Source organism: Pseudophryne corroboree, chromosome 1 (genome assembly GCF_028390025.1).
Source record: "Pseudophryne corroboree isolate aPseCor3 chromosome 1, aPseCor3.hap2, whole genome shotgun sequence".
Lineage (NCBI taxonomy): Eukaryota > Metazoa > Chordata > Amphibia > Anura > Myobatrachidae > Pseudophryne > Pseudophryne corroboree.
In genome coordinates this window covers 500,116,091-500,137,929 of record NC_086444.1, presented here as the reverse complement: position 1 = coordinate 500,137,929, position 21,839 = coordinate 500,116,091, and the positions used below count along the sequence as shown (strand labels likewise).

The 21,839-nt window shown below is 47.0% G+C and overlaps 1 protein-coding gene across 8 annotated transcripts in view; it reads right to left on the bottom strand.

Annotated features, from left to right (window-relative positions):
• Positions 1-14,549: 14,549 nt before the first annotated feature.
• NMRK1 (nicotinamide riboside kinase 1) overlaps positions 14,550-21,839 on the bottom strand; it is a 183,939-nt gene continuing 176,649 nt past the window's right edge. For 6 of the 8 annotated variants that reach the window (XM_063917358.1, XM_063916760.1, XM_063917188.1 and 3 more), the window contains one exon: positions 15,866-16,150. In XM_063917358.1, the coding sequence (XP_063773428.1) occupies positions 16,120-16,150 (31 nt within the window). In that variant the 3' untranslated portion in view covers positions 15,866-16,119. Of the gene's footprint in view, positions 14,714-15,865; positions 16,151-21,839 lie in introns of those variants that run through there. The other 2 variants (XM_063917270.1, XM_063917102.1) reach the window with 2 other exon arrangements.

Sequence of the window (21,839 nt, the reverse complement as noted above, 5' to 3'; positions counted from 1 at the left end):
GAAGGGGACTGGTCGGGGCTCCCAGCAGCAGCAGCTTGCCGTTGTGCTCGGCCTAGAATGACATATGTAATATTTTGTTTGTAGCATGAAAAGTTATAACAACAGCATTTTTCTATTACTCTGTTCTGTCCCATGTTAAAGACACAGGGGTAACATTAATAGGTTTTTCTAATTTTGAAACTGGTAAGGTTGCCCATAGCAACCAAACAGATTATATGTAACATTTATTAAGCTGCTTCTAGAATATAATAGATTAAATCTGATTGGTTGCTATAGGCAACATCTCCAGTTCTTTAAAAAAAAAACAATTAAAATTACCACATTGAGCAAGTTAGTGGGTTCAGTTGACAGCCTGTGTAGCAACTCTGTACAACAATATGCACTTTTTCAGAAGCACCTTGCTACACAGTCAGTACCCACACACACTCATGTTTATTCTACAAGTTTATTGTAAGTGTGCTAATTTTCAGACTCTCAGTGAAAGTATGCAAAGTATTTGCGAAAATGTGTTATGCACTGTAATATATTACTTACTGCGCCCACGTAGGGTCCGGATTTGTTGTCTCAGCTCCGCCAACAGGTACGGCGTACGCCTGCGGAGATCGCTCCAGCGTCTCTCGAGCTGGATCAAGGACCTCCGGCTGCGGACGCGGGTCCGCAATAAGCGGCGGACCTCCGCGTATGCCTCGCGCTTTACCCTATTTGGGACAAAGGGACCTGCGCGGCCTACGCGGCGGTCCATCACCGCTACCAGGACGCGCAGCTCGCGGCGCGTGAAAGCTGCTGCGCGCATCATAGCAATGGCGTTTTCCATATATGGGCTTATATTTATAGTTCTTGGTTGCATGTGATTGGTTGGAAATGTATGGTGTCATCTGTAATCAACTTTATTGATATGTGTACATTGATGTGCAGGACAGTTTGTACAGTTCTCATGTGCGGAGATTCGCACCCGCTTACACACACACACACACACACACACACACACACACACACACACACACACACACACACACACACTCATGTGGATTGTCATCAAAAACAGGTTATACTTCAAATATATCTTACAAAATAACATTTTGTTTTTAATAAAAACCATTGGATACAACAATCTTCCACAACATATATGGAAAGGAGAATATTATATAAATAAAACTACTGAAACAATATAAAATATTCACTAAAATCACTCAGAAATGTGCTCAGAAATGTCCACCGTGCTTCATTAATTTTACGCATACACCCACACAGGTGCATGCAGGGCGTTCACATAGCCAGTGCAGCAATTACTGGACCAATTAGCAAAATATACACCTGCGCGGAATTCCGCACCGGAAAACGCAAGCAGCTATAAATACCCGAACACTCGTGCATACACACATGCTACCAGCAACATGGCTACTCGTGAGCAGACGGCAGCAGAGATGGACGAGGTGCAGAAGCAGATGGCAGCACTAACACAGAGAAGATTAGCACTGCGAAGGCAGATGCTTGATTTTGCAAATGTAGACTCTGAAATTCCAGGACCCAGTACTATACAAACTCCTTCTGCTATCCAGGAGTTAGGAGTGAATCCCCTGCCAGACATAGCTAGTGGGGAAACTGAGGGTGATTCTGGACTATCAGCTCAAACACAAACTACACAAGCAGCTAGTGAAGAGGAAGATGGTGATGAAGGTCAGGATGATAGCTCACAGGCTACTTCCAGAAAAAAAACAGACAGCCCGCATTCACTAAGAGGGAGTTACGGATTTTGGTCACACAGGCCATGCAAAAAATACATCGAGGACCCAAAAACATGGGTGCTGCAACCAAAGACAGAATTTGGAGGGACATCACTAATTCTATTAATGAAGTTGGCTCAATAGTCCGCACCTCGCAGAAAGTTCGAAGACGGTAAGTGTATATTGCCAGTCCATTTTCTGTGCCAAGTATTATTATAAAGTAACTTAGATGTGATATTGCCTATAGCAACCAAATGCATAGCATGTGTACTATATATTAAATCAGGTTTCCAAAATTTAACACTACCTTGCCCCTGTTTTTCACCACATATGTAGTTGGGCCGACTTCAAATCCCACCTGAAGGGCAAGAGGTCTGCGGAGTGGAATGCCTCGAGGGCAACAGGGGGAGGACCAGCTGCCACTGTGGAATACACAGATCTGGAGGAGATAGCGATGGACTGTGTGAGCTACGAGGAGGGGGTTGGGGTGTCTTATATGGACACGGACCTGCCTGAAATACTCCATGCACAAGACTTGCCAGGTAAGTTTACACACTTTTTTTTTAAATTTAAAATGTAAATAAAAGTCTCATATTGTTTTTCTCTACTCTTTTTCCACTCATTCTTCTATTTGCTTTGCACATAACACAGCACAGGGGGGTGAGCAGGTAGAGTCACAGGAGGGTTATGTGGCTGAGGCTGAGATGGAGGGACCTAGTGTGTCTGGCAGTGTGGGACCACAAATGCCACCCATCCAGATTCCAACTGGCCCCCCCACCCAACCCTCTGCTATCCCGGAAATCCTGACTGAAATAGCCAGGTATGGTGAGAGCCTGAATGCTTTTCAGGACAGGATGCTCCGGGAGGTAAGCCAGATACCTGTCCGGCTCACTGAGCACAGAACCAGTGTGGAGCAAGGTGTAGCTCAAATCTGCCAAGGTCTTGCAGAGATCAGGCAGGGACAAGATCAACTCGCCTCCTCCTTCCATGAACTTGCCAATTCCATTCGGCAAGGGCTCCAGGACATCGCTGTCTCCCTTGCCCACAGTGGCAGAGATCCAGCCACATCAGCTCCCTCCCCTCCCCCTACCCAGGAAGAACATCCCACTGGGCAGGGCCCTCGAAGGTCGCTCCGCAGACCAAGCCAAGAAGAACATCATCAGGCGGGGAAAAAAAAGAGAAAGTTATGTCTCTCCAGATGGGCAGCACCCATGTTTTACATGTTGCCTCGATGTATTTTTTGATTTTGCCTTGTGTGGCCAGAATGTAGAACTCCCTCAAAGTGAAATGTTTTGTTATAATTGTAGCCTGTGAGTTATTTGTGCCTACACCTGAGCCATCTACCTCTTCCTAGCGTGCTGTGTATGTTTGTGTTTGTGTGTTTGTTCCGGAATCTACCTCAGTTCCCCTAAAAGTTTAGTCTGGCTGGGGGTTCACTTACTTAATTGATAAAAACAAATGCTGGCAGAATAAGGGGTTACCATAGTACTGGGTTCTGCTCTGTGCATTTGCCCAATGCCATCTGCTTGCTGCTATGTCCATCTCTGTATGTGATGCTCATTTTTAGCCATGTTGTGTTGATTTTGTCCTTTATTTGAAGTAAAAAAAATTACTTTACATTTGTTTGTGTGTTTTATTAAAGGTTATGCACTCATGAAAACTGTGTCCTGTAAACTTGAACATGGCATATTGACATTTGTGGAACAAGGGAACAATCAGAATGCCTTGCACAACACTTAAATTAACATATACAAAAAAAAACAAAAAAAAAATTGGGTTACTAGGGGCAACATGCTATAGTATTAGATATGGACACATATTTTTAAAATATATATATATTTTTTTTTTTAAAAACACATTAAATGTAGGCTGCCTTATGGTGCTCATGTTAATTGGTATGTACAAAGGAATATGTCTATGTTGAGAAGATTTAGCTGATGTAGTTTATTAGTTAGTTTAGTCACATTTGAGATTATAAAACAAAAAAATTAAACATGCATTTAACATCAGTTAATTTTTATTGGTTCAAAAAATACAGTGCATTATTTGTGAGTGTGTCAGATTTGTTTGGCCTAAAAAAACAAATCTGAAGTGGTCATATAATTGCTGCTTGTATTATTTAGTAAGAGCAGTGTTTTGCAAGTAAATGCTCAACAGGTGAATTCAGTTGCTAATTAATTGCTAATTAGAGCAGACACACGCTTGTAACAGTACTTCGCAAGTGCTGAGTAGCTGCAGACTCACTCTTCTGCTGCGTGTAGATTGCGAAAATTTGTCAAGCTCTTTTAACATAGGATACGCATTTTTGCCAAAAACACGCCTACTGCTGGATGCATACTCCCACACTAGCCGCCCACTTTCACGCCCATGTCATAGGATTGCGAAGCCGTGCCTCTGCCACGCCTCCGTCACTCCCCGTTTTCGTTTGTGGATTCCGAGCAGTTTTCTTTGTAGTAATTCTGCATAAGTGTCGTATCGCTATGCTTGCGCATGCGTATTTACGCTTTTGCGCATGCGCAGTTTGTGGTTTTCCTGCCGTTTGCGATGCGATGATCCGCTGCGAACAACTCGGAATGAGGGCCATTACGCGCAGTGATAATTATACAAAAAAAGAAAAACATAGCCCAGCACACTTCCATGGGCATCTGTTACAAAATATAGGTGTTCATAAAGCCCAAGACCTGTGTAAAATACAAACACGTAAAAACAAAGGTAAAAGAAAAGGGTGTCTGGCACTCACCCATCGGGCAACATAATAGGAGGATCACCCAGAAGAATTTGAGTTTCGTACCACTAGGTCAGACGTATACTATGACAGATCTGCAATTGCGCTGAAGTTAACAGAGTTGCAATAAAACTTTCCCATGTATCAAAAAAGGAAGAGGCCTTCTTTTTCTTATCAAACATCAGCTCCACCCAGTCTATTCGAAAAACAAGTTTCTCTCTATGTGACTGGAAATTGTACAATGGTCTTTTTTTTGCTGCAGCACTTGTAGAAAGCAGTTATTTCTTACTGCCCGAAGTAAGTCTCTGCCCCCTAGGAAAAATTCCCAGATCAGCCCACTCAGGAGTAAAAGGCATAAAGTTGACCAGGTGGGTCTCAGCCCGCCACCTTACCTGCCTCCAGAAACCATTGACCACTGGGTATGCCCAAAGACAGTGATAAAGGTCAACAAACTATGGGAATTGGATAAACGCTGGACCAGGAGCATTTCAGATATGAGACTTTCCCGGGGGTCCACAACGAGTCCGGCATCTTGGCAGGAGGGTATAGTGCATCAGCGGGGGGGGGGGGGGGGGGGGTCTGCGGCAGGTCTGATGTATCATCAGGGGTCCCAGGGGTCCGTGGCGGGTCCAGCACATCGTCAGCGAATCTTGGCAGTAGCGACAGTGAGGGAATGGCTGCAAAGCTACTCCCCCACCTGTCTGTGTATGGCTGCAGACTCCAGTGATGTCATGACGCGGCCACATCATGATGTCACTACAGGGCTGAAATATTCCAGTTTTCGTAATATTTCAGTTAACGGGTATCCAGATAACGGATACCTGTCCTGTAATAGAAAAAGTTGGGAATTGGGTCAGTCATTGGCGCATCCCATGATTGACCAAGTCATGATCTAGGTCTATATTTACGAATTTAAAATAGAAATGGCCTTACGTGGGGGAATTGGGCTAGAGAGATATTGGGCTAAAGGATTATCCCAGTTGGCAGCTGAGAACACCCATACCACGGAGGCTATGTAATGTTGTGCCTGAAAGTAAGCTAGGGGATAAGCTTGCGCAGTTGCCTCAGGGTATGTCATATTAAAGTCAAGTAGGTAACGTCAACTGTGAAGCCCCAACCACACCCTCCACACCATAAATTGATAGGCTGCCTAAATATCACAAGAATGGGAGGTGAATCGATTTATGAGCATTAAGACAAGATTTGTGGCGCAGAATGTGCCAAAGGCATCAGGTTGTCATTAGTAGGGGATTGTCTTAAACCTCTAGTGGAACTTCCTGGTCATGGATATGAAGAAAGTAGTTTAGAGCCATAGCAGGTAGAAACTGTGATTCAAAGGGTGTATTAGCGTAAACATCTTGATCTTGCAGCCAGTCAGTCAAGAATCTCATTAGGGAGGCATGGTTATAAATGGAAATTTTAGGAAAATGTTACCCCCTCTTAGATTTCGGTTGATACATCTGTGTAAGGATAATATGAGCCCTGCCGCCCTGCCATAGAAATGGCTGAAACAACTGATAAATTAGCTGAATATCCTTTGTAGTGAATAGAATGGGTATTGCCTGCAGGGGTGTATCTGGGGGTCCGAGCACCCCTGGCAAAGTAAGGGGCTGCCCACCCACCCACACTCACACACACACACACACACACACACACACACCCTACACACATTTGAAATAAGGTGTGAGTATTGGATATGGGGCATTGCCTTGTGGGGGAAGGGTGTGGTCACAATAGTACTTCCAATTCAAATTATGCCACACAGTAGTATCCCTTATTCACATTACACTGCACAGTAGTGTCTCATATTCACGTTACACCATCCCTCCCCCCTACCCCTAACCCCCTTTCCCAAAGCCTGCCCCCCCCCCCCTCCCCCAGCCTCTTCAGTGGTGCCTAACCCTAACCCACCCTTCCTAATCTCCCTCCCTGCAGCCTAACCCTAACCCTCCCACCCTCGCAGTCTAAATCTAACGCTTGCAGCGTATCCCTAACCCTTCCACCCTCACAGCCTAACCCTAACCCTCCCACGTGGCTTGCCAGTGAAGACTTTGGCACCAACTCGATCCAGATTTTGGCATTCTGCATCGCTATCTATATTGGGATGCCAGCATCATCATTCCGAGCAGTTTCGGGATGCTGGCGTCAGCTTTCCAACCGCCTGGATACCAAACACCAGCATTTTGACTGCATCCCGAATGAAATGCTAATGAGATGCTGTGAGATGAGCCTCAAATGGACCCAGCCATTAACCAACCATTAGTTGGATGGTAGAAGTGCTTCCTGTTAGAAAAAATATCAGGGTGCCATCACTTTCAAGATAAAATGATCAATTATACAATTAACTGATATACATTTCCTTGAACCTGGCCTTGAAATAGGTAACATTTGTATTTTCTTTATTACACTCAACAAGTTAAAGTTTTCGCTTACTTACCGTATATACTCGAGTATAAGTCGACCCGAATATAAGCCGAGGCACCTAATTTTACCACAAAAACCTGGGAAAACTTATTGACTCAAGTATAAGCCTAGGGTGGGAAATGCAGCTCTAGCCGTACACAGCCCTCAGTGCCAGATATGTCCTCATACTGCCAGATATGCCCCCACAGTGCCAGATATGCCCTCATACTGCCAGATATGCCCCCACAGTGCCAGATATGCCCTCATACTGCCAGATATGCCCCCACAGTGCCAGATATGCCCCCACAGTGCCAGATATGCCCTCATACTGCCAGATATGCCCCACAGTGCCTGATGTGCCAGATATGCCCTCATGCTGCCAAATATGCCCCACAGTGTCAGATGTGCAAGATATGCCCTCATGCTGCCAGATATGCCCTCATGCTACTGCCAGATGTGCCCCTCATGCTGCTGCCAGATATGCCCTCATGCTGCTGCCAGATATGCCCTCATGCTGCCGCTGCTGCCAGATATGCCCCTCATGCTGCTGCCAGATATGCCCCTCATGCTGCTGCCAGATATGCCCCCTCCCCAAGTGCCAAATATGCTCCCCCAGTGCTGTTACTTACCCCTCCGTCGATCCCGCGCTGTCTTCTGAAGGAGGGACACGGAGCGCACAGCGCGCGGCTCTCCTGTGTCCCTCCTGCATCTCCGGCGGCCGTGGCGGGTCTATTAAAGGAAGTGCCGGTTCGTGATCAGAGGTCACGAACGGGTACTTCCTTTAATAGACCCGCCGCTGCCGCCGGAGATGCAGGAGGGACACAGGAGAGCCGCGCGCTGTGCGCTCCGTGTCCCTCCTTCACACTGCACTCCCTGTCACACTGCACTCCCTGTTACTGTGCACTGACTCGAGTATAAGCCGAGGTGGTTTTTTCAGCACACAAAAAAGTGCTGAAAAAGTCGGCTTATACTCGAGTATATACGGTACTACTTAATTACATCTAGCATGTATGAAAATCGTGTAGTTTTCCAGGTACTACAGTCCCTTCTCCCAAACACTGACACTTTTTTTTATTATCTTCAACAACAAATAGATCGATAGCACTGTGCTATATAACAATTGCTGTGTACCTGGTGAGAGTCTGTTACTGCCGGCGTGTCCATCAGCACCGCACTGCACTAGTGATCAGACTAGTGTCCAGCAGCACCGCACTTGTAATTAGACTCAAAATAAACTACAGTTCCCAGCAGCCCTTGCTGCCAGAAGCTCCCAGCAATAAGGGCTGCTGGGAGCTGTAGTTTATTTTGAGTCTGACCACTATTGCAGTGCGGTGCTGACGGACACTGGGGCCGCGGCAGCAGTAACAGACTCTGACCAGGTACAGTCTGACAGTACTACTTTTCTACCCTTTGGCCGCGGGTGGCACTGCCAGGCGGTGCCCCCTCCTTGCCTGGTGCCCCTGGCGAGTGCCATTCTGGCCAATGGGTAGATACACCCCTGAGTGCCTGTATCATGTAAAGGAGATGGGGAAAAGTCATCATCTTGATAAGGGCAGCTCTACCAAGATACAAGATGTCACAACTGAGGGCCTGAGCTGACGGGAGGCAGCCTCAGTTGTAGGGGCTGAGGTGTAATGGAACCTGGCAGGTTGTATCAGACCCCTGGACATATAGAAGAATTGCCCGAAGGCGTGACCACGACAACCAGGAATAAAAGTCAATGATGTTTATTTATGACAAACTCCATGCATCACAGTAGCAGTAACAGAACATAAAAATCAGCAGAGAAATAATAATACAGTTCCTGGGTACTACAGGGTGGCAGGGGCCACAGAGCTCTGGTGGTATGAGACAGTTCTTATTATCTGCAAGTTGGAAAGTCCTTACCAGGCTCAACTGTAGCAATGAGGAAAGCCCAGGGTCGTGCCAGCTGGTGTTCCAGGGAAAGCTGGACTGCTGTAGATAAAATGCTGCTGTGGGTACTGGTTAGAACCAGACAGGTGTTGGCACGGAGTGGATACTGGCTGGAACCAGTTAAATAGTAAATAAAGCTTGAGAGCGATGCAATATAGATGAAATGTAGAATTTGAGAACGGAGAAATAATAAGACCGGTGGAGAGAGGTAAACTGCAGAAAGGACACCGGCCCTTTAAGAGAAGCTGTACACTGCTGGAAGCTGGGCTGGAAGCAGGTGATTGTTGTAGCTGGAAACAGGTGAGTCCAGAATGGATCGGAGAGTCAGGCTACACCGCAGATGGAATGCTGGTACACCGGCCCTTTAAGAGAAGCTGTACACTGCTGGAAGCTGGGCTGGAAGCAGGTGATTGTTGTAGCTGGAAACAGGTGAGTCCAGAATGGATCGGAGAGTCAGGCTACACCGCAGATGGAATGCTGGTGCGGGTCTCTGTAGTGGAAGGATTGACACAGGAGCTGGAACCTGGAAGACAATCACAGGAGAGAGACAAACTGGAACTAGGTTTGACAACCAAAGCACCGACGCCTTCCTTGCTCAGGCACAACCTATTTATACCTGCAGCAAGGAAGGCATTGGCTAGGCAATTATGCAAATTAATAATACAGACAGCAGATTGGTGAATATGATCAGATGACAGAATCCAAGATGGCTGCGCCCATGCAGACACTTGGAGGGAAGTTTGGTTTGTAATCCATGTGGTCTGGAAAACAGTAATGGCGGCGCCGGCCACCGGAGACAGGAGACGCCAGGCTGACAGGTGCACATCCAACCATGCGGACACAGCGGAGGCCGCGGCTGACGTAATCGCCACTCTGAATGCAGAAGCTCAGGAACGGCGGCGGAGGCCGCGGGAGACGCCATGCCAGATGTATAAGGCGTTACTGTGACAGCGTCCAGAGAGACAGGAGAGGATGCGGGAATATGCACATCAGGATAACAGATGGGATCCGGTCCTGGAGCGCTGAGCCAGCCTTAGGAGGCATCTGATGGGTAAGAAATGGCGTCCAGATACCCGGATCGTGACAGCACCCCCCCCCTTTAGGAGTGGCCCCAGGACACTTCTTTGGCTTTTGAGGAAACTTGGAATGGAATCTCCGGACCAAGGCAGGAGCATGGACATCAGAAGCATTGGTCCATGAACGTTCCTCAGGGCCATAACCCTTCCAGTCAATAAGATACTGAAGTTGACCGTAACGGTGACGTGAGTCCAGGATCTTGGCCACTTCATACTCAACGCCTCGTTGAGTTTGGACTTTCGGAGTTGGAGGAAGTGAGGAATGAAACCGATTCAAGATTAGCGGTTTCAACAGGGAAACATGGAATGTCCTGGGTATTTTTAAGAAAGGAGGTAACTGGAGTCTGTAAGCAACAGGATTGATGACTTGATCAATTTTAAAAGGACCGATGAAGCGAGGTGCAAACTTCATACTGGGAACTCTCAACCTCAAATTCTTCGTGGATAACCATACCCGATCACCCACCTTGAGAACAGGAACTGCTCGACGCTTCTTATCCGCAAACTTCTTGTACCTGAACGATGCCTTGAGCAGAGCTGATCGTACGCTCTTCCAGATATTGGCAAACTGATGCAAGGTGATATCCACTGCGGGAACAGAAGTTGCTGGAAGCGGTTGGAACTCAGGGACTTTAGGGTGGAATCCAAAGTTGGTGAAGAATGGTGTTGAAGAAGATGAAGAATGATACTGGTTGTTATGACAAAACTCGGCCCAGGGAAGTAATTGAACCCAGTCATCTTGAGAGGAGGACACATAGATGCGGAGGAAGGACTCCAAGTCCTGATTCACCCTCTCAGTTTGACCATTGGTCTGAGGATGGTAAGCCGTGGAAAACTTTAGCTTGACTTGGAGGACTTGACATAAACTTCGCCAGAATTTGGCTGTGAATTGAACTTCTCGATCTGAGATAATTTCTTCTGGAAGCCCGTGGAGTCGGAAGATCTCTTGTATGAATACTTGAGCCAACTTGGAAGCTGACGGAAGACCGGTGAGAGGAATGAAGTGTGCCATCTTGGTGAACCGGTCAACTACCACCCAGATGGTATTGAACTTGTTGCACATGGGCAAATCTGTAATAAAATCCATCGACAAATGGGTCCATGGTCGACGGGGAACAGATAGTGGAACCAGTTGCCCCGCAGGCGACTGGCGGGATACTTTATGTTGGGCACACTTTGGGCAAGATGCAATAAACTCCAAAGGCATCGGCCTTGCGATTCTGAGAGCCCGGACAGAACTGGAGCTTAAAGTCGAATCTGGAAAAGAAAAGTGCCCATCTGGCCTGACGAGGGTTGAGACATTGTGCGCCTTTTAGATATAGAAGGTTCTTGTGGTCTGTAAGTATGGTGATTGAATGAGAAGCTCCCTCCAACAGATATCTCCACTCCTCTAGAGCGAGCTTGATGGCTAGCAACTCCTGGTCGCCAATGGCATAGTTGCGCTCCGCTGGGGAGAACTTTCGGGAGAAGAAACTGCAAGGATGTAAATGACCATCTTTAGCCCTCTGGGATAACACCGCTCCTACTCCAACGGAGGAGGCATCCACCTCTAAGATGAAAGGAGAGTCGATGTCAGGCTGTTTCAGGACAGGCGCAGAGATGAACCTCTGTTTCAAAAGATGAAAAGCTTGCATGGCTTCTTCAGACCACTTGGACGGGTTAGCACCCTTCTTGGTGAAAGCAGTAATAGGCGCCACAATGGTGGAAAAGTCTCGTATAAACGTTCGGTAATAATTGGCGAACCCTAAGAACCTCTGGACCCCTTTGAGGGTTAAGGGTACCGGCCAATTCTGGATTGCTTGTAGTTTCTCAGGATCCATCTCTAGTCCGGAACCGGACACAATGTACCCTAGAAACGGAATGGACTTGACTTCAAAGACGCATTTCTCTAATTTGCAGTAGAGATGATTGACACGGAGACGGGACAGAACCTCCTTTACCCAAAAACGATGTTCCTCTAAATTGTTGGCAAAAATGAGGATATCATCTAGATAGACCACGACATGACGGTATAGAATGTCTCTGAAGATCTCATTGACGAAATGCTGGAAGACAGCTGGAGCATTGCTCAATCCGAAGGGCATGACGAGGTACTCATAATGTCCGTCACGGGTGTTAAATGCGGTCTTCCACTCGTCACCCTCACGGATCCGGATGAGATTGTATGCACCTCTCAAGTCCAGCTTTGTAAAGATGGTAGCTCCGCTAACTCTGTCAAAGAGCTCAGTAATCAGGGGTAAAGGATAGCGGTTCTTGATGGTAATGTCGTTCAAACCTCTGTAGTCGATGCACGGCCGCAGACCACCATCTTTCTTTTTTACAAAGAAGAAGCCTGCGCCGGCTGGAGAAGAAGAAGGTCGAATGAACCCCTTTGCTAGGTTCTCTTTAATGTATTCCTCCATAGAATGCGTCTCAGGCAGAGACAACGGATAAGTTCGGCCTCGAGGTGGAACCTTCCCTGGAACGAGATCAATCGGGCAGTCCCATTCTCTATGAGGAGGAAGGATATCAGCAGAAGCTTTACTGAACACATCCGTGAAATCTTGATATGGAGGAGGTGGAACATCAGACGACCTGGGGGAGGAAGAACAGACAGGCAACACTTTTAACAAACATGTCTCAGCACAGGAGGAACCCCATGCCAGAATTTGCGTAGTCGTCCAATCAATTGTAGGATTGTGAAAACGGAGCCATGGAAGGCCCAGGACCACAGGATGTGTGGTGCTTGGAATCACTAAAAGTGAAATAAGTTCGGAATGAAGAACTCCCACTCTCAGACGAACTGGTAGAGTCCTTAGAGAAATAACTGTATCAAAAATTTTACTGCCATCCACGGCAGTTAAGGAAAAGGAGGAAGGAAGTCTCTCGGTGGGTAGGGACCACCGTTTAACATAGGCTTCGGTAATAAAGTTCCCAGCTGCTCCGGAATCCAGGAGGGCAATGACGTTTTGATAACGTTGAGCAACTTGAAGCGAGACTGGGAGATTACAATCTTGAGGAGATGGAGAGGAGATCATTACTCCTAGCCGGCCCTCTCCTTGGCGAGCTAGGATTTGGAGTTTTCCCGGACGTTTGGGACAGGCATTAATAGTGTGAGACGGAGCTGCACAATACAGACAGAGAGACTCAGAGAGACGTCTTCGGCGCTCAGCAGGAGTTAAACGGGAACGGCCAATTTGCATGGGTTCATCTTTAGTTGGTGACAGTTGGCGAGGAGGAGGAGCAGAAGATTTTGGAGCAGATGATCTTCCACGCTCAGTTGCTCTCTCTCTGAAACGTAAGTCAACTTTTGTACAAAGTGAGATTAGCTCATCTAACTTGGAGGGTAAGTCTCTGGTAGCTAACTCGTCTTTAATACACTCAGATAAACCATGCCAGAATGCAGCATACAGGGCCTCGTCGTTCCATGCCAGTTCGGATGCCAGGATCTGGAACTGTATAAGATATTGTCCTACAGTACGTGATCCCTGGCGTAAACGGAGAATCTCAGACGAAGCTGAAGTTACCCGGCCTGGCTCGTCGAAGATGCGCCTGAATGTTGACACGAATGCAGTGTAAGAAGATAGCAGAGTGTCGGACCTCTCCCATAACGGTGATGCCCAGTCAAGGGCTGAGCCACTGAGAAGAGAGATGATGTAGGCAATTTTTGTACGGTCACTGGGAAAAATGCCAGGTTGTAGCTCAAACTGAATCTCACACTGGTTGAGAAATCCCCTGCAGAATCTTGGAGATCCGTCAAATTTTGCTGGCGTTGGAAGATGAAGACGTGGAGCAGAAACGGGTAAGGTAGGTGGGGTTATAGTTGGAGTCACTGTGGTTGACGCACCAGACGCGTCTGATCCACGGAGGGTTGTCTGAATCCCATCCAGCCGAGTAGAGAGATCCTGGAGACAGCGGATGATGTGGCCCTGTGCAGCCTCCTGATGTTCAAGTCGGGCTGCCAGTTCTTGCAATTGGCCTGGCCGCTTGATCCTGGTCTCCGGCTGGATTCATTAGGTCAGTGCTTACTGTCACAACTGAGGGCCTGAGCTGACGGGAGGCAGCCTCAGTTGTAGGGGCTGAGGTGTAATGGAACCTGGCAGGTTGTATCAGACCCCTAGACATATAGAAGAATTGCCCGAAGGCGTGACCACGACAACCAGGAATAAAAGTCAATGATGTTTATTTATGACAAACTCCATGCATCACAGTAGCAGTAAAAGAACATAAAAATCAGCAGAGAAATAATAATACAGTTCCTGGGTACTACAGGGTGGCAGGGGCCACAGAGCTCTGGTGGTATGAGACAGTTCTTATTATCTGCAAGTTGGAAAGTCCTTACCAGGCTTAACTGTAGCAATGAGGAAAGCCCAGGGTCGTACCAGCTGGTGTTCCAGGGAAAGCTGGACTGCTGTAGATAAAATGCTGCTGTGGGTACTGGTTAGAACCAGACAGGTGTTGGCACGGAGTGGATACTGGCTGGAACCAGTTAAATAGTAAATAAAGCTTGAGAGCGATGCAATATAGATGAAATGTAGAATTTGAGAACGGAGAAATAATAAGACCGGTGGAGAGAGGTAAACTGCAGAAAGGACACCGGCCCTTTAAGAGAAGCTGTACACTGCTGGAAGCTGGGCTGGAAGCAGGTGATTGTTGTAGCTGGAAACAGGTGAGTCCAGAATGGATCGGAGAGTCAGGCTACACCGCAGATGGAATGCTGGTACACCGGCCCTTTAAGAGAAGCTGTACACTGCTGGAAGCTGGGCTGGAAGCAGGTGATTGTTGTAGCTGGAAACAGGTGAGTCCAGAATGGATCGGAGAGTCAGGCTACACCGCAGATGGAATGCTGGTGCGGGTCTCTGTAGTGGAAGGATTGACACAGGAGCTGGAACCTGGAAGACAATCACAGGAGAGAGACAAACTGGAACTAGGTTTGACAACCAAAGCACTGACGCCTTCCTTGCTCAGGCACAACCTATTTATACCTGCAGCAAGGAAGGCATTGGCTAGGCAATTATGCAAATTAATAATACAGACAGCAGATTGGTGAATATGATCAGATGACAGAATCCAAGATGGCTGCGCCCATGCAGACACTTGGAGGGAAGTTTGGTTTGTAATCCATGTGGTCTGGAAAACAGTAATGGCGGCGCCGGCCACCGGAGACAGGAGACGCCAGGCTGACAGGTGCACATCCAACCACGCGGACACAGCGGAGGCCGCGGCTGACGTAATCGCCACTCTGAATGCAGAAGCTCAGGAACGGCGGCGGAGGCCGCGGGAGACGCCATGCCAGATGTATAAGGCGTTACTGTGACAGCGTCCAGAGAGACAGGAGAGGATGCGGGAATATGCACATCAGGATAACAGATGGGATCCGGTCCTGGAGCGCTGAGCCAGCCTTAGGAGGCATCTGATTGGTAAGAAATGGCGTCCAGATACCCGGATCATGACACAAGAGGGTTGTTTCCAACCCCTGAGCTCCTCAGTAATAATTAGGGTCATCCGAGATACTGTACATTGATTTCATATAATAGAGCTGGGTTCTTAGGTAAAAGAACACCCAGATATTCTAGACATGATGAGGCCCAGGAGAACGAAAAGGATGAGCACCAGGAAGGAATAATAATAATAATGGTGGTATGGAGAAACATCGCCCCTGATTTGTTTGCATTCATTTATAGGCCAGAGATATTACCAAACTGCCCAGACTTGTGCATAATCAAAGGTAGATGTGTATTGGTGGTCCGCAATGTATAAAAGGATGTCATCTGCATATATACGGTAATACTACGGGTACCCACACTGGAAACTTGATCATTGCTGCAGAATATGGAGGCGAGTTTCTATAGCAAGGCTGAAGAGGAGAGGGGAGAGAGGGCATCCTTGACAGGGGCCCCATCTCAGCTCCATGGGCATGCCTCGCAATCCGTTCATCAACTATGACGTGGAGGGAGAATGGTATAAGAAGCAAAGCAGTCTGATAAAGTCTGCAGCAAATTCTCTGTGATTTAAAACCTCAAACAAATGGTTCCACAAACAGCTTTTATTGTCATTTATACTTTATTATACTATTGCATACATTGGTAATTGATAACCCTATTTGTGTAAAGCATGGGTTACATGTTACTTAGTGTTGCATAGCATATTATATAATGTTAACACACTGATGGTGTCATTGTCTCTTATTCTGTTATGACTTGCTTCAAGAGTAACTGAAAACTTTGCACCTTCTTGTATAAAAGTTTACACGTGACTTGTGCGTTTTGCTCCTTACATTATACAGACCTTCAGTCTCTTAAAAACTCCTCAGGTTGTACACTGATGAACTGCAAAAAGTAGAGTAAATTAATATTAAAACACTTTATAATAACAGGCTAGCATTATATTAACAATATTATTATTATTACAATTTCTCTTACGTCCTAGAGGATGCTAGGGTCCACATTAGTACTATGGGGTATAGATGGTCCCTTGGGAGCCATGGGCACTTTAAGAGTTTAATAGTGTGGGCTGGCTCCTCCCTCTATGCCCCTCCTACCAGACTCAGTTTAGAAAATGTGCTCGGTGGAGCCGGTCACCACTAGGGGAGCTCTTTAGTTTCTCTAGTTTTATTGGGTTTTTTTTAAATAGAGTTAGGTACAGGGTGGCTGCTGGCAACAGCCTCCCTGCTTCGTGGGACTTGGGTGGGGGGGGGGGGGGGGGGGGAGTGGGATCCAACCCTAGAGGTTAATGGCTCCTATCTCCGCTGACAGGACACTGAGCTCCTGAGGGTGATGATCGCAAGCCCATGAAGCGACTGCTCGGTGTTATTTTTCACTGTTTGATCTATTTGGTTCTTCAGTCAGCGCCAGGCAATTACTGGGGCGCTGTGTGGCCAGCTCCTCTGTGTCTCTCTGAAGGTACTCTGTGGGGAAACTGTGTCTACATTTTTGTGTGTGTGTGTGTGTGTGTGTGTGTGTGTGTGTGTGTGTGTGTGTGTTTATATGTCTCACATTCCCATATCCAGAGACTGCAGAGTGTGTATCTTTTCCTCAAGAATCTATTCCATGCAGAACAGGCCATAGGCATAGGCAAACTAGGCAATTGCCTAGGGCATTTGATATGCCTAGGGGCATCAGCAGCTTCTGCTGATAAAAAACGATATGCGGCATGCCTATATTCTTTGTGTAGCATTTTATGTGCAGATATAGCTACAGTCTCACACAGTACATAGGCATGCTGCATATCATTTTAACCAGCAGAAGCTGCATGTGCATCCTAGCCACATAGCAATGCAAATAAGATGCATTTTCATAATAAAAGGTGCCCAACATAGCATTGAGGCAAGATTTATGATGACACATCTGTATCCAACCAGAGGCAGAGGTCACAGTGTTAGTGGCAGTGTAAGTGCTGTGTGCGGGTGGGTTTGTTGTGCAGTAGTGTTCGGAATATGTGTAAGGAGCATTATGTGTGTCATGTAAAAATGCATTAATAATGTGCAACATATGTGTAAAGGGCACTGTGTGTGTCATTATGTGTATAAGGGCATTAATAATGTGCAGCATATGTGTAAGGGACATTATGTGTAAAAGGGCATTAATAAAGGTTGTCATAATGTGTAAGGTGCATTATGTTTATAAGGAAATTAATAATGTGTCTCATATGTGTAAGGGGCATTACTCTGTGGCATTATGTGTATAAGGTGCTCTACTATGTGGCATTGCGTATAGAAAGGGCACTACTGTGTTGTCTAATGTGAATAAAGAGCAATAGGGTATGGTGTAATGTGAATAAGGAGCAATTCAGTGTGATGTAATGTGAATAAGGGGCACTACTGTAAGGAGTAACATTTATAAGGTAAAGTGATACTACTGTGGGATATAATATGAATTATGGACACTATCGCATGATCAAATGTGAATAAAGTTGCAGTACTGTGTTGCGTAATTGGAATTGGGGTTACTATTGTGTGGCCATGCCCCTTGCCAGCAAAAACACACCCCTTTTTGGGCTGAGCGCCAAATGTGCGAACTGTTCCTATTAGAAATATAGGGGGTACAAACACCAAAATAAGGACTGCTATGGGTGAGGGGTGATGGTGCTGGGAAAGAGGTGCAAGGTCAGAGGCGGATCCAGTGGTGGTGCTAGGGGGCACCAGCCAAAATCTTGCCTAGGGCATCATATTGGTTACGGCCGGCTCTGATTCCATGTACTCAGGAATGTAATATTCTGTCCCAGGCTTCTGAATCCGAACCCCCATGGGTGGCTTCTATCCGGGGAATGATATCCCAGATTTCATCTAGGATAGTTCATAATGAGACTGAAACACAGGTTTTAAGACAATCTGTAGAGGTTTTGTCGGATTCAGCTCCCACTGCCTCATCAAAAGCCCCTGGTATGTACCCTAAAAAGCATGCTCTTGCCCAGATAATGCAAGTTGACATGGATACCGACTCTGATTCAGGGGATGGTGATGGTGATATACTGGGGGGGAGGCATCCCTTGCTAAGGGGGTGCAACTCATGATTGAGGCTATTAGGGATGTTTCACGCATTACTGATAAGGTTCCTGAGCAGGTAGAGGAGTCTTATTTTACTGACAATAAGAAAGATTCCCTTATCTTCCCTGCGTCTAAAGAATTAAACGCATTATATGAGAAATCCTGGGAAAAGCTAGAGAAAAAATTCCAGATTCCAAAGAGGGTTCTCATTGCTTTTCCTTTCCCCGAGGACAGGAAAAAGTGGGAAAACCTGCCTGTAGTAGACGCTTTTGTATCTAGATTGTCTAAAAAGGTGGTTTTACCTGTCTCTGGTTCAACCGCGTTAAAAGAGCCGGCTGACTGCAAGATTGAGACTACACTCAAATCTTTATACATAGCTAATGGCGTAGCTTTAAGACCCACTATTGCTTGTGCATGGATTTCTAAGGCCATAGTAAAGTGGTCAGGCACCTTATTAGAGGAATTAGATTCTATGGATAGAAGCGACATTGAATTGTTTTTACGTCACATACAGGATTATGCAGGTTTCATGGTGGAGGCCATGAAGGACCTTGAACATCTGAATGCGAGGGCTTCTTCCATGGCTGTCTTGGCACGCAGGGGCCTCTGGCTGCGCCAATGGTCTGCGGATGCTGAATCCAAGAAAAGCGTGGAGAATCTACCCTTCACAGGTCAGGCTCTGTTTGGGGAAGCGTTAGATGCGTGGATCTCCTCGGATACTGCGGGTAAGTCCACTTTTCTTCCCTCTAAACCACTTACGACTAGGAAATCCTATTCTACGTCTACAATGCAGTCCTTTTCGGACCGCAAAAGTTAAAAGATCCAAAGCCCCTTCCACTTTCTTTAGAGGAGGTCGGGTGAAATCCAAAAATCCTGCACCAACAGGTTCCCAGGAACAGAAAGCTGTTTCTGCTTCCTCAAAATGCTCAGCATGACAGTGGAACTCCCAGCCCGGAGATCGGGCAGGTGGGAGCGAGACTAAGAAATTTCAGTCATGTCTGGGCGTCCTCATGTCTGGATCCCTGGGTACAGGATATTGTTACCCAGGGGTACAGACTGGAGTTAAGAACTCCCACCTCACAGATTCTTCAAATCGGGCTTACCAGCTTCACTGACAGAAAGTGCTATCCTACAGGAAGCCATTCAAAAATTGCTAAGGTCAAATGTCATTGTTCCAGTTCCACCTCACTTAACAAACAAAGGTTATTACTCAAACCTGTTTGTGGTACCGAAACCGGATGGTTCGGTCAGGCCAATATTGAACCTAAAGTCATTGAACCCTTATTTGAGGTAATTCAGATTCAAGATGGAGTCTCTGAGAGCGGTGATCTCAGGTCTGGAGGAGGTGGAATTTCTGGTATCCCTAGATATCGAGGATGTATACCTTCACATTCCAATCTGGCCACCTCATCAGGCTTATCTAAGATTTGCGCTGCTGGACTGTCACTATCAGTTCCAGGTGTTGCCGTTTGGCCTCTCCATGGCACCGATGGTGTTCACCAAGGTCATGGCGGAAATGATGCTACTCCTCCACAAGCAGGGTGTGAACATAATTCCTTATCTGGACGATCTGCTGATAAAAGCGCCTTCCAGGGAAAAGTTGTTACAGAGCATTGCTCTCTTGATTCAACTACTCCAGGATCATGGATGGACCCTGAATCTTCCAAAGTCACATTTGGCACCAACAAGGAGACTCTCCTTCCTGGGGATGATCCTCGACACGGAAGAACAGAGGGTGTTTCTACTGGAAGACAAAGCGTTCGTGATTCAAACAATGGTCCGGGATGTCCTGAAGCCAGCCCGGGTGTCGGTTCATCAGTGCATTCACCTTCTGGGGAAGATGGTGGCCTCTTATGAGGCTCTACAGTACAGAAGATTTCATGCACGACCCTTCCAACTGGATCTCCTGGACAAGTGGTCAGGATCTTATCTTCACATGCACCAGAGGATACGTCTGTCGCCGAAAGCCAGAATCTCGCTCCTCTGGTGGCTGCAAACTTCTCACCTGCTGGAGGGCTGCAGGTTCGGGATTCAGAGTTGGATTCTTTTAACCACGAATGCGAGTCTCCGAGGTTGTGGAGAGTTGGTCGAGTCTGGAATCCCTCCTTCCGATAAACATTCTGGAACTAAGGGCTGTGTACAATGGTCTTCTACAAGTGGCACATCTTCTAAAAGATCAGGCCATTCAGGTTCAGTCGGATAATGTAACGACGGTGGCTTACATAAACCGACAAGGCAGAACGAAGAGCAGAGCGGCAATGTCAGAGGTAACAAGGATCATCCTCTGGGCAGAAAAGCACGCGGTGGCACTGTCAGCAATCTTCATTCCGGGAGTGGACAACTGGGAAGCGGACTTTCTCAGCAGACATGATCTCCATCCAGGAGAGTGGGGCCTACACCCAGAGGTGTTCGCAGAGGTGACAGGTCTTTGGGGCGTACCTCAAATAGACATGATGGCCTCCCGCCTCAACAAGAAGCTTCGGAGGTACTGTTCCAGGTCGAGAGACCCACAGGCAGTGGCTGTGGACGCCCTGGTAACTCCGTGGGTGTTCAAATCAGTGTATGCGTTCCCTCCACTTCCACTCATCCCAAGGATTCTCAAACTAATAAAGAGAACAAGAGTTCCAGCGATCCTCATTGCTCCGGACTGGCCAAGAAGGGCTTAGTAGGCGGATTTTCTGGAGTTACTGCTGGAAGATCAAAGGCCTCTTCCTCTTCGCAAGGAACCTTCTGCAACAGGGGCCATTCGCTTATCAAGACTTACCATGGCTACATTTGCCGGCATGGAGGTTGAACACCAGATCTTAGCTCAGAAAGGCATTTCGAACAAGGTTATTTCTACCCTGATACAGGCTAGGAACGGAGTAACGTCTAAACATTACCATCGCATTTGGAAAACGTACGTGTCTTGGTGTGAATCCAAGAAGTTTCCTACAGTGGAGTAAAGCAGGTGTGGATGTGGGCCTGCGTTTTGGCTCCATAAAGGTCCAGATTTCGGCCTTGTCCATTCTCTTCTGGAAACAAATGGCTGCCCTCCCTGAGGTTCAGACTTTCTTGAAAGGGGTTTTGCACATCCAGCCACCCTTTGTGCCTCCTACGGCACCTTGAGATCTTAATGTGGTGCTGCAGTTCCTGCAGTCAGATTGGTTTGAGCCTTTACAGGAGGTTGATGTCAAGTTTCTTACTTGGAAGGCGGTCACACTGTTGGCTTTAGCATCTGCTAGACGTGTGCCAGAATTATGGGCTGCAAGAGCCCATACTTGATTTACCACGAAGACAGAGCTGAGCTCAGGACGTGTCAGCAAGTTCTTCCGAAGGTTGTATCGGCTTTTCATATCAACCGACCTATTGTGGTCCCAGTGGCTACTGACTCCTCAATTACTTCAAAATCCTTGGATGTTGTAAGGGCTTTGAAAATTTATGTAAAGAGAACTTCTTGTCACAAAAAGTCAGATGCTCTGTTTGTCCTTTATGATCCCAACAAGGTTGGGTGGCCTGCTTCTAAGCAGACGATTTCTTGCTGGATCAGGTGT